The 13439-nt window shown below is 36.1% G+C and overlaps 1 protein-coding gene across 5 annotated transcripts in view; it reads left to right on the forward strand.

The window, feature by feature from the left end:
- NRG4 (neuregulin 4) overlaps positions 1–13439 on the forward strand; it is a 145672-nt gene that overhangs the window by 108602 nt on the left and 23631 nt on the right. For all 5 annotated transcript variants that reach the window (XR_008380644.1, XR_008380647.1, XR_008380646.1 and 2 more), the window contains exon 6: positions 5828–5907. Coding sequence is in view for 1 of the 5 variants with exons in the window: in XM_053594186.1 (XP_053450161.1) it covers positions 5828–5907 (80 nt within the window). In the remaining 4 variants the exon portion in view is untranslated. The remainder of the gene's footprint in view (positions 1–5827; positions 5908–13439) is intronic.

The raw sequence follows: 13439 nt of genomic DNA on the forward strand, positions 1-13439 counted from the left end.
TCTAATAGTTTTTTTCTTAAAATATGTATGCATTTTTTGGGCACCATGTGTATGTGTGTGTATATGGTAGTGTGCGTGTGTGTGTGTACACAGAGAAGGAGAGAGAGAGAGAGAAAATAAAGAGATATTTATTTTAAGGAATTGGCTCAAGCAATTCCAAAGCTGGCAAGAAAGCTGGCAAGTCCAAAATCTGCAGGGTGGGCCAGCAAGCTAGAGATCCAGACAAGAGCTGCTGCTGCAGTCCAAGTCCAAGTCCAAGGGCTGTCTGCTGGCAGAATTCCTTTTTTACTCAAGGGAGGTCAGTCTTTATCGGTTAAGGCATTCAGTTGATTGGATGAGGCTCACCCATATCTTGGATGGCAATCTAGAGTCCATAGATTTAAATGTTAATGTCATCTCATCTAAAAAACACCTTCACAGAAACATCAATAATAATATTTTGCCAAAAATCTGGGCACCATGGCCCAGGCAAGTTAACAAATGAAATGAACCACTACAGTATGAAAAAGAAAATTATGGGCCAATCTTGTTCATTAACTAGATGTAAAAGAGTAAAGATTAGCCAACCAAATCTCGAAATGTATAAAAGAAACAAACTGGTATTATATTTTTGAACTCAGCAGTAAATCTGATGATCTTAGATTTACTACAGAAATTCAAAGTTAGTGTAATGTTAAATATTAATGAATATATTTCATTTTATGTATAGATTAAAGGAGAAAAATCTTTTAACCTCCTCAATAAGGACCAACCTAGGAAGAAAAAATATATATGCTGACCAAAAGCCTACAGCAAGCAGCATATGTGAGTAGCTGACGTACAGCAGAAATGGAGCTGCAGAGCAATGGGGAAATAGTGGACTTTTCAATAGGTGGTATTGGCATCAGTGTGTATCCATACAGAAGAAATTGGATCTTTGCTTCATAACTCAATATCAGTTCAGGAAGATTAAAGACCTACATATGAAAGGCAAAATGAAACTCACAGAAGAATATTTAAATGTCTTTGTGCCCTTGGCAGTAGGGATAGATTTCTGAAACAAGAATCAAGAAGCACAGATCACAAAAGGAATGGCTGATAAATCTGTATTAAAATAGAAAATGTTTAGTTATCAAAAGATGGCATTAAAAAAACAGCCAAGCTACAAACTAGATGTTTGCAACACATGAAAATAGACTATTATTATATCAATTTATGTTTCAAATATATCAAGTCCTACTATTGAGAAAAATGTAGAAATATGAGGGAAAAATAATTGAATTTATATAGGAGGAAAGGTCCAGGGAATGTATATATGAAAAGACTCTCAACCTTATTAGTCAGAGAAATGTAAATTAAACCTCCTAGGAGATACCATTATTTAACTCATGAGGTTGGAAATTTTTTTTTAAAGAAACAGCTGAACAATATAAAATGTTATGAGACTGTAAAATATGAAACAGATTTGAACACTTTTGAACCAGTTTGCAAATACCTTGTGTAGTTGAACAAGTGCATGCTCTCCACCCCAGTAATTTCACATGTGGGAAATTTCACCTTACAGAAACTCTCACAAACATGAGAGTGTATCATGAGTTTATAGTAGAGTTGGTCATAGTAGCAAAAAGTTGGAAATGACCCAAGTACCCAATAACACTAAAATAGACAAGTAAGTTGTGGCATGTTCATCCTAAAGAATAATATATAAACATGATTTTTATATATTAAAAATAATATATAGACATGAGCTACAGCTGATGAATCTTAGAGACATGATTTTGAGTGAAAGAAGCAAGTCATAGAAGAAAACAAGAGCATGATTCCATTCATATAAAGTCTACAATGAGGCAAAACCAGTGTGTTGTTTAGGGTCATATATAAGTAGTAAAAAGTATTTTAAAAGAAAGACACCGACTAGCACAAAATACAGGATAGTAGTCACGCCTGGTGGTGAAGAAGAGGGATGCGATTAGAGAAGGCTCTGGGAAACATTAATGGCCTGTTTCTAATCTTATGCCGGGTACATAGGTATTTATTGCTGATTTCTAAAATGTATATATTTTTATCCACTCTTCTTGTGTGTATGCTTTAGCATTTAATTTTAAGACATTTGGAGAATGGATATAAATTTGATTAGTGAGAAAAAATAGCATCCTTAACATGCTTACAAAAATAACATTCTTGAATAATCTTTAGATAGGGTTACCCTGTGTGTGAAATCATATACTTTTTACTTGTTGAAGAACACCACAGGCAGATATATGAACTGAGATACGGCATGATGTCAAGGGCAGACTTAATTCAAAAAATAACATGAATAGGGCAGCGCCTGTGGCTCAAAGGAGTGGGGCACCGGCCCCATATACCAGAGGTGGCAGGTTCAAAGCTGGCCCCCACCAAAAACTGCAAAAAAAAAAAAAGAAAGAAATTCTGACTCCCTGGACTCAATGTTGGTTAATGATCCATTAAAACCTTTAAAGCCAAGATGAGATGTTAATTAAAGACACAAATCCCAGGCAGCACCTGTGGCTCAAAGGAGTAAGGTGCCAGCCCCATATGTCAGAGGTGGTGGGTTCAAACCCAGCCCAGGCCAAAAACTGCAAAAAAAAAAAGACACAACTCCCTTCACCATAGCTCCAAAGAAAATGAAGTACTTAGGAATATACCTAAGAAAAGAGGTGAAGGACCTCTGTAAAGAAAATTATGTAACCTTAAGAAAGGAAATAGCAGAGGACCTTAACAAATGGAAGAACATACCATGCTCATGGCTGGGAAGAATCAACATTGTTAAAATGTCTATACTTCCCAGAGCAATTTACCGATTCATTGCCATCCCTATTAAAATACCAACATCCTATTTTCAAGACTTGCAAAAAATGATTTTGCGTTTTGTATGGAACCAGAAAAAAACCTGTATAGCTAAGGCAGTTCTTAGTAATAAAAACAAAGCTGGGGGTATCACTATACTGGATTTTAGGCCGTATTGCAAGGCCATAGTGGTCAAGACAGCATGGTACTGGCACAAAAATAGAGACATAGACATTTAAAATCAAATAGAAAACCAGGAAATGAAATCAACAACTTACAGCCACCTGATCTTCGATAAACCAAAGAAGAGCGTCCACTGGGGGAAAGATTCCCTATTCAATAAATGGTGCTGGGAGAATTGGATATCCACATGTAAAAGACTGAAACTAGACCCACACCTTTCTCCACTCACAAAAATTGACTCAAGATGGATAAAGGACTTAAATTTAAGGCATGAAACAATAAAAAATCCTCAAAGAAAAAATAGAAAAAACACTGGAAGATATTGGCCTGGGGAAAAATTTTATGAGGATGACTGCCATGGCAATAGCAACAACTGCAATAATAAATGGGATTTAATTAAATTGAAAAGTTTCTGGACAGCCAAGGAGACAACAACCAAAGCAAACAGACAACCTACCCAATGGGAAAGGATATTTGCATATTTTGAATCAGAAAAACACTTAATAACCAGGATCTATACAGAACTTCAATTAATTCACAAGAAAAAAACCAACAATCCCATACATCAATGGGGAAGAGAGATGAATAGAATCTTCTCCAAAGATGACAGACGAATGGCCAGCAATCGTATGAAAAAATGCTCATCATCCCTAATTATTGGAGAAATGCAGATTAAAACCACCCTGAGATATCACCTAACCCCAGCGAGAATGGCCTATATCACAAAATCTCAAAACTGCAGATGCTGGCGTGGATGTGGAGAGAAGGGAACACTTTTACACTGCTGGTGGGACTGCAAACTAGTACAACCTTTCTGGAAGGAAGTATGGAGAAACCTCAAAGAACTCAATCTAGACCTCCCATTTGATCCTGCAAGCCCATTACTGGGCATCTATCCAGAAGGAAAAAAAAACTTTTATTATAAAGACACTTGTACTAGGCTGTTTATCGCAGCCCAATTTACAATTGCCAAAATGTGGAAACAACCTAAATGTCCTTCAACCCAGGAATGGATCAGCAAGCTGTGGTATATGTATACAATGAAATATTATTCAGCCATAAAAAATGGGGATTTTTCAGCATTTGTACTAACCTAGATGGAGGTGGAACACATTATTCTTAGTGAAGCATCACAGGAGTGGAGAAGTATGAATCCTATGTACTCAATTTTGATTTGAAGACAATTAATGACAATTAATGACATGGTGAGGCAATGGGGGAAGGGGAGAGCAGACAGAGAAGGAGGAAAGGGCTGAGGGAGAGGAAAAGAAAAAAAAGAACGAGAAAAGAAAAAAAAAATAGTGACTAATTTTCACATAAATTGGTTTTAATTTTGATCAAAGTATATTACTTAAACATTAATTCTTAACATGTTAATATGTTTAGGATATTGTATCCTCATTTATAAGTGACATGTTTGTAATTTCTCTTTTATAATACATTTTCTCCAACTTTAATATCAAGTATACCTATATCAAGTAGAATGATTTTGATCAAATCATTTCTTCTTTTTCTATTGTCTATAAGATTTAGCGTGATCTGTTTTTTGAAGTTATTTTTTACTTTTATTTATAAATATTAGTTGTCTATTTTTTGATACTTAAAAAAAAAAGAAGTTAACTGATGACTTCTTACTGAATCTCAGAGTCAAAGCATTCTATAATAGATATACTCTTATTTGACAATGTGAATGTTACTTTCTTTGCATTATTATTATTATTGCTCAATATTTCGATGAAGCAATTGTCTGATTCCTTTTCTGAAGGTATTTATGTTCCTTCGTTCTTTACAAGGTTTTGTTTCTAATCCTTATCTTAAACATTGTTATTGTTATTAAATTTTAAGTCTTTTTAATTTTGTGAAGGCAAAAAAAGCAAAAGAATAAAAATGGAAACCTAATTAACACATGTATATGTAAAAATAAAAATTAAAAAAAAATAACATGAATAACTTTTACTGTGGAATCTAGACATAAGATTTAGGCTGCCATATACTAACCATGAGAAATGTTTTTGTCTCATAGAAATGTGGTGCTTTCAAGAATGAAACTGTTTATTACGATAGCTTTTGGTTGAAATTGCTTTACTCTGGGGGCCTTTTGAACATTAGTAATTAGTGCCATCTTTGAATGAAGTCTAGAATGATACCCCACTAATGCTACTGTCTGGGTACAATTAATAGTGTTCCAGGAATAGGAGCCAGTGTGCATTCAGGAAATACATATCATTTTGCAATGACAAAAGTGATTTTGGCTTCATTTTCATTAATGTAAGCTAATACTCTGAATATTAACACATTAAAAAAAACTAAAGCAGCTATACATTCTAAAATCTTTAAAGTAATTTTTAAAAATCTCTGTGATCACATAAATTATAACCTGTATTAATTGATCAGATGACAAAATAAAAACTGAACTGAAATATTAAAAATGTCCAAAATGAGCTTTTGAAGTGCTTTTAATAGAATAGTGGTTGACCGAAGCTATTCTGTGTCATGTAAGTGTCCCAACCAAAATGTTAATTAACTTCTTTAGAAAGAGGACTTGACATGTAAGGGGGATCTTAAATAAATAAATCACACACACACACAGAAATCACACTAACGTACATGTATATCAGCTTTGCTATCTTAAAGGAAAAAGGTTAGGTGGTATCCCCGTCACCTGAAGTTCCCAGAGATGACTGACCCACCTGCATGGTGGATGCAGTTAAATAATAGGATGCATACTTAAAGCATCCTTGACAACTTCACACAACTGGGGAAAGGAAATGAACCTCTAAATAGTCCAGGTCTTCTGATATGCTTTCCTATTACCCATATTTCCATTTTTTTATGTTTCTCTTTTCTCTGCTGTCAGGAAGGGCCACCTTCAGAGGACCAGTTCAGTCCAGTATGGTATCAACCTGGTAGAGATGAGCGATACCAGTGCCTACCACAGTAAGTAAATTCAAAGTGAAACGCTGGTTTTAAAGCCCTACATGAAACTGCTGTTGTTACATGTAGGGATTTAGATTGACATTTATCTAGAAAAGACTGATCCTAGGACTTTTTAAATGGACTTTGTGCCACACACCTTTTTCACATGAAGATAATTTATTAGTATTGTGGCACAAATCATGTTTTTCCTCAATGAAAACAATGCTGTCTCAATATGCGAAATATGAGGTTAGCTATAATGTGCTATACAGATATAAGGGACTGGTTTCTCGGAAGTATTTTGAGAGAAGCTAGTGTTTAGAGAGGGTGAAGAATTTTACATGCAAAGATAAGCAAATCTCTGAGAAACTTGTGGACAAATTGATATTTTACAACTATATTGAAACTTCTGCTTTTGGCCAAGATGGAATAACAGACATTGGATTTATATCCTCCTACATGAAATGATTTTGGACAAAATACACAAAGCGATGGTTTTCAAAACATTTATGTCAGATAACAAAGAACCATGATCCCTGAGAGATGGGAAACAGATGAGGTGAGCCAGTGATTACCTAAGATTACTGACTTGGAAGAGTTTCCAGGCTGAGCTTGAGAAGATGGAGGTGGGGTTCAGGAATATCAAAATGGTGAAAGTCCACTAAAAAGTATTAGAAAAGAGAGAAAGCTGTATAGAAAGAGAACTCCAGAGATCTTCAGTTCAGTTGTTTAAGAAGTCATCAGCACACATATGGGAGAAAAATACTTGAGGTTAGGGAAAGAAAATACTCCAAAGGATTAGAGGTGCTCAGTATTCACATAGGGCCAGGAAAAGTACCTATTTGCACCAAGATTAAAAACATTGTTATATATAGGGTATTAGATAAAAAGTACACATAAGAGTGTCTCTGTGGTAATGGGGAATAATTAGCTTTAGATTAAGCAGCATCTCAGTCCTACCTTACAAACTGAAGAAATGAAATTGTTTCCAATGGGGGTGGGGGGAAGGGCTCAAGAATTCTAAAAATACCGAGTACTTAACAGATAAAATTCACAATGCCTCCTATCCAGTATAATTACCAACCTGCAAAAAACCAGAAAATAGGTTCAAAAATGAGAAACATTAATAAATAGAAATTGACCCAAATGTTAGAAATATCAAGCAAGCACATAATTATTAAAATGTATTCCTTATATTCAAAAGTTAAGTAGAGATATGGAATATACATTTTTTTTTTTTAATTGAGACAGAATCTCACATTGTTGCCCTTGGTAGACAGCCATATCATCACAGCTCGCAGCAACCTAAAACTCTTGGGCTCAAGCAATTCTCTTGCCTCAGCCTCTCAAGTAGCTGGGACCACAGGTGCCTGCCACAACACCTGGCTTTTTCTTTTTGTTTTAGCAAGCCTGGGCTGGGTTCGAACCTACCAGCCCTGTGCGTGTGGCTGGCGCCCTACCCACTGAGCTATAAGTGCTGCTAGAATATACTTTTTTTTTAGACTTAGACTTTTATTTCCAGCACTAGGAACTTCTGAAGGGAGATGGAGGGGCCTGGGGATCCACTTTAGAACCATCCTCGCTAGGCTCACTCCCTTTTTCACACACAGCTGTAACCCTGACAGCAGTGTATGACCATCGGCGTTTGGGCTTATTATTAGAATATACTTTTTTTTTTTTTTTGTAGAGACAGAGTCTCACTTTATGGTCCTCGGTAGAGTGCCGTGGCATCACACAGCTCACAGCAACCTCCAACTCCTGGGCTTAAGTGATTCTCTTGCCTCAGCCTCCCAAGTAGCTGGGACTACAGGCGCCCGCCACAACGCCTGGCTATTTTTTGGTTGCAGTTCAGCCGGGGCCGGGTTTGAACCCGCCACCCTCGGTATATGGGGCTGGCGCCTTACCAACTGAGCCACAGGCGCCGCCCGGAATATACATTTTTTAAAGGACCCAAATTGAAATTCCAGAGATGAGAACTTGTGTGTGAAATATAAAACACTAGACGATATTAACATCAGATTATATACTGTAGAAAAGAATGGTAAACTTGAAGATACAGCAATCAGAACTATCAAAAAAAAAAAAACACAGAAAAATTTTTAATGAAAAGAGCATCCCTGAGCTATGTGACAACCTCAAGTGGTATCATATTGGGTTTCTGGAATCCCTAAAGGAAATGGGGGAAGGGGGCAGAAAAGGATTGGAAGGAGTAACAGTGAAATTTTTTCCAGATTTAATAAAAACCTTGAATTCACAGATACAAGAAGTTCAACAAACCCTACACACAAGAAGCATAAAGAAAATGACATTGAGGTACATCATAATTGCTTAAAACAAGTAATAAAGAGAAAATCTTAAGGCAGCCAGCCACATCACATACAGAGAAAGATAACAATGACAGCAGTTTTCTTTTCAGAAACAATGCAACCTAAAAGAGAATGGAGCAACATTTATGTTGTATTTAAAAAAGAAGTAAATGTAGAATTCTACATTAAGCAAAAATATCTTTCAAACACAAGGCAAAATAGATAAATCAATTTTGAAAAAGATGAGCAAACTTAGAGATTCATACTTTCTGATTTCTAAATTATGAAGCTACAGTAATCAAGGCACTGTTGTACTGGCTTACAGATAGACGTACAGGTCAATGGAATAGAATTGAAGAGTTCAGAAGTAATTCTTCACATTTATATTAATTCAGTTTTTTTTCTTATTTTGTTTTTGGCCGGGGCTGGGTTTGAACCTGCCACCTCCAGTATATGGGGCTGGCGCCCTACTCCTTTGAGCCACAGGCGCCGCCCCTAATTCAGTTTTTTTGAAAGGGTGCCAAAACAATTCAGTGGGGGGAAATAATAGCCTTTTCAACAAATGGTGCTGGAAAAACTGGATACCTACTACAAAAGAATGGTTTAAAACCCCTACTTTATACCATATATAAAAATTAATTTAAAATGTACCATAAGAGCTCAAACCACATAACTCTTAATAAAAAACATAGGTATAAGTTTTCATGACCCTGGATTAGATAATGGATTGTTAGGTTCCAAAAGTAAAGCAACAAAAGAAAAAAATAGATGAATTCATTTAAAAAAAACCCCAAAACTTCTATTCTTCAAAGGATACCCTCAGGGAAGTGAAAAGACGACATACAGAATGGGAGAAAGAAATTCAAATTATATACATAATAAAGGACTTACATCTAGAACATAAAAAGAATATAATTCAATAATAAAAACAAAAAATTAAAAACAAGCAAATTGGGTTGGCACTTTGGCTCAGTGGTTAGGGCACTAGCCACATAACACTGGGGCTGGTGGATCTAACCCAGCCTGGGCCTGCTAAAGAGCAATAGCAACTACAACAAAAAAATTGCCAGGCATTATGTCAAGCGCCTGCAGTCTCTGCTACTTGGGAGGCTAAGGCAAGAGAATTGCTTAAGCCCAAGAGTTTGAGGTTGCCGTGAGCCGTGACACTACTGCACTCTACCAAGGGTAACATAGTAAGACTGTCTCAAAAACAAAACAGAAAAAAACAGGCAAATTATCTTACAATCATTTGTACATCTTCTTTGAAGATAGTTCTTCAAAGAAGATGTACAAATGATAAGCACAAAAAACATGCTTGTTATCAGCATTAGAAAAATGCTGAAAATCAAAACCACAATGAAGCTTATTCTGGACCTAGAGTAGTGAAAACAATTCTGAAAAAGAAGAAAGTTGGTGGCCTCATACTATCTGGTTTCACAACTTACTAATACAATAATAAAGACAGTGTGGCATTGACATGCAAGTCTAGAAATAGACCTACAATTGATTTTTTTTCCCCAATGATGGTTATAAGGGTAGTTGTAATTGAGTCTTGACAAAGGTGCCAAGGCAATTCAGGATAGAAAGCATAGTCTTCAATAAATGATACTGGGACAGTTGGATAGCTATATGCAAAAAGATAAATTTGGACAGTGGATACAAACATGGAAAAAGATGAATTTAGATACACAAAAGATAACTCAAAATATATCTAAATGTAAGAGCTAAAACTGTAAAATGCCTATAAGAAAACTTAGGACAGGGTGGCACCTGTGGCTCAGTGACTAGGGCGCTGGCCCCATATACTGAGGATGGCGGGTTAGAACCTGGCCCCAGCCAAACTGCAACAAAAAAAACAGCCGGGCGTTGTGGAGGGCACCTGTGGTCCCAGCTATTCAGGAGGCTGAGGCAAGAGAATTGCCTAAACCTAAGAACTGGAGGTTGCTGTGAGCTGTGACACCATAGCACTCTATGGAAGGCAACAAAGTGAGACCCTGTCTCTATAAACAAAACAAAACAAAAAAACTTAGGGCAAAGTCATTGAGACTTTTGATTAGGCAAAGTTTTTTTGTTTTTTTAATGAGTCTCAGAATTTTTAGATATGCAATACAAAAAATATAATTGATGGAAAAATCTGATAAATTGGACTTCAAGCAAATTTTAAAATTTCATGCTCCGAAAGACCCCAGTATAAAAATGAAAAGACAAGTCACAAATTGGAAGAAAATATTTGCAAATCAAATAAAATATGGATAAAGCACATGTATCTACAATATATAAAGACTTCTTTCAACTCAATAATAAAAAAATTAAAATTTGGGCAAAATATTTGAATAGAGATTTTACCAAAGAAAATACATAACTGGCTAATAAGGTATATGACATTATTAGTCATCAGGGAAATGAAAACTCAAACCAGGATGAGATATTGCTCGACATATGCTAACACTTGTAATCAAAAAGATAGTCACAAGTGTTTGTGAGAATGTGCAGAAATGGACTACATTGCTGGTGGGATTGTAAAATGGCACAGACAGTTTGGGAAACAATTTGTCAGTTTCTTAAAGAGTTAGGCATAAAGTATTGTATGACCCAGCAAATCCATCCCTAGAGAACTACCTAAAATAAGTAAAAATACATGTTCCCCCAAAGACTTGAACATGCATGTTCATAGTGGCATTATTCATAATAACTAGAATCTAAATGTCCATCAGTTAGTCAATGGATAAATAAAATGTGGTGTATCTATAAAATGAAACGCTATTGTACTGTAAAAAGAACAATATACTGATGCATTGCTATAACATAGATATATCTCAGTTATGCCACGTGATGCAAGCTGCAAAACACCATAGTTTCTGTGTTTACTTTTTTAGGATTTTGGATATATTCTATAATTGGATTGTGATGGCTGATTGTACAACTCTATAAATTTCAAAATTCATTGAACTGTGTACTGTAAAAGGTGAATTTTATAAGTTGTAGATTGTACCTCAATAAAGTTATTTCTTAAAGGTCAGTTTGTTATTAAGATTCTCAAAAACAAACAAAAGCCAGCCAACTATTCAACAAATGGTACTAGGAAATCTGAATTTCTACATGCTAAAGAATGAAGTTGGACCCTTATCACCATAAACAAAAATTAACTCTAATCAAAGACATAAACATAAAAGCTAAAATTATAAAACTCTTAAAAAGAAAACAGGGCGGCACCTGTGGCTCAGTGAGTAGGGCGCCGGCCCCATATGCCGAGGGTGGCGGGTTCAAACCCAGCCCCGGCCAAACTGCAACAAAAAAATAGCCGGGCGTTGTGGCGGGCGCCTGTAGTCCCAGCAGCTCGGGAGGCTGAGGCAAGAGAATCGCGTAAGCCCAAGAGTTTGACACCACGGCACTGTACCCGAGGGTGGTACAGTGAGACTCTGTCTCTACAAAAAAAAAAAAAAGAAGAAGAAGAAAACATTGCAGAAATATTTCATGCAATTGGATTTGGCAACAATTTCTTCAGTATCTTGTTACACCAAAATCATGGGCAGCCAAAAAATTTTAGACAAATCAAAATTAAAAATGTTGATGTATCAGAGAACACCAACAACATAGTGAAAAGACAGTCCACAGAATAGGAGAAAATATTTTCAAATCATGTATCTGGTAAGGATTTAATATCTAGAATATATAAAGAACTTCCAAAATTCAACTACAGCAAGTAAAAGCACAGCCTGCTTTGCAAATGGGCAAAGGGCCTAGTATGGTTGCTCACACCTGTAATCCCAGCACTTTGGGAGACCAAGGCAGAGGTTTGCCAAGGTCAGGAGTTTTGAGATCAGCCTGGTAACATAGTGAGACCTTATCTGTACAAAAATTAAAAATAAAATACATATATATATTAGCCAGGTGTGGTGGTGTACACATGTAGTCCCAGCTACTCAGGAGGCTAAGCCAGAGGATTACTTGAGCCTGGGATTCGGAGATTGCAGTGATCTATGATTGTACCACTACACTCAGCCTGTATGACAGAAGGAGGCCTTGTCTTCAAAAAAAAAAAAAGGTCAAAGGATTTGAATAAACATTTCTTCAAAGAAGATATACAAATGGTTAAAACGCACATGAAAGGATTCCATAATCATTAATAATTAGGGAAATGCAAATCAAAACCATAATGAGATACACTTCAATCTATTAGGGCGGTGGGCATTATTTTTTAAAAAACCATACGTTGGTAAGGATGTGTAGAAATTGAAATACTAGTACATTGTTGGTAGGAATATAAAATGGTGCAGCTGCCTTAAGAAAACAATATGGCAGGTCCTCAAAAAGTATATGTAGAATATCATCTAACAATTCCACTCCTGGGCTTATTTTCAAAAGAAATGAAAACAGAATTGTATACCCACATTCATAGCAGCATTATTCACAAGACCCAAAATATAGAACAACCCAAATGTCCACCAGTGGAAGACTGGATGAACAAATTATGGCAGATACATGTAGTGGAACATTATTTAGCATTAAAGTGAAATGAAATTCTACTACATGGTACAACATGGATGGATACTGAAGACATGCTAAGTGAAGTAAGCCAGACACAGAAGACAGGTCTCATGGGAGTCTACTCATAAGAGGTGTCTGGAAGAATCAAATTCATAGAGACAGAAAGTGGAATGGGGCTGTGGGGGAGGAACTGGACGTTACTGTTTAACGAGGATAGGGTTTAGTTTGGGGATGAGGAAAACGTTCTGGGAATGGTGGTGATGGTTGCACACAGTGTGAACATAACAGTAGTCACCCTTATCCATGGTTTTGTTTTCAGTGGTTTTAGCTACTGCAGGTAAACACTGTCCAAAAATATTAAATGGAAAATTATAGAAACAATTCATGCATTTTAAATTGCACACCATTCTTTTCTGAGTAGCATGATTAAATCCCATGCTGTCCCACTCAAGATGTAAATCACCCCTTTGTCCAGCATATCCACACGTATATGCTACCCACTTACTTAGTGGCCATCTAGTTGTAAGACTGACTGTCCTTCTCACAGTACTTGTGACCAAGTAACCCTTATTTTACTTAATAATGTCACCAGAGTACAAGAGTAGTGATGCTGGCATATTGTTATAATTGTTCTATTTTATTGTTGTTGTTAATCCCTTACTATGCCTAATTTATAATTTAAACTTTATCGTGCATATATACTATTTTTCCTATCTGAGGTTTCAGACATCCAGCAGGGGTCTTGGAATGTATCCCTTA

This window comes from Nycticebus coucang, chromosome 6 (genome assembly GCF_027406575.1).
Source record: "Nycticebus coucang isolate mNycCou1 chromosome 6, mNycCou1.pri, whole genome shotgun sequence".
Taxonomy (NCBI): domain Eukaryota; kingdom Metazoa; phylum Chordata; class Mammalia; order Primates; family Lorisidae; genus Nycticebus; species Nycticebus coucang.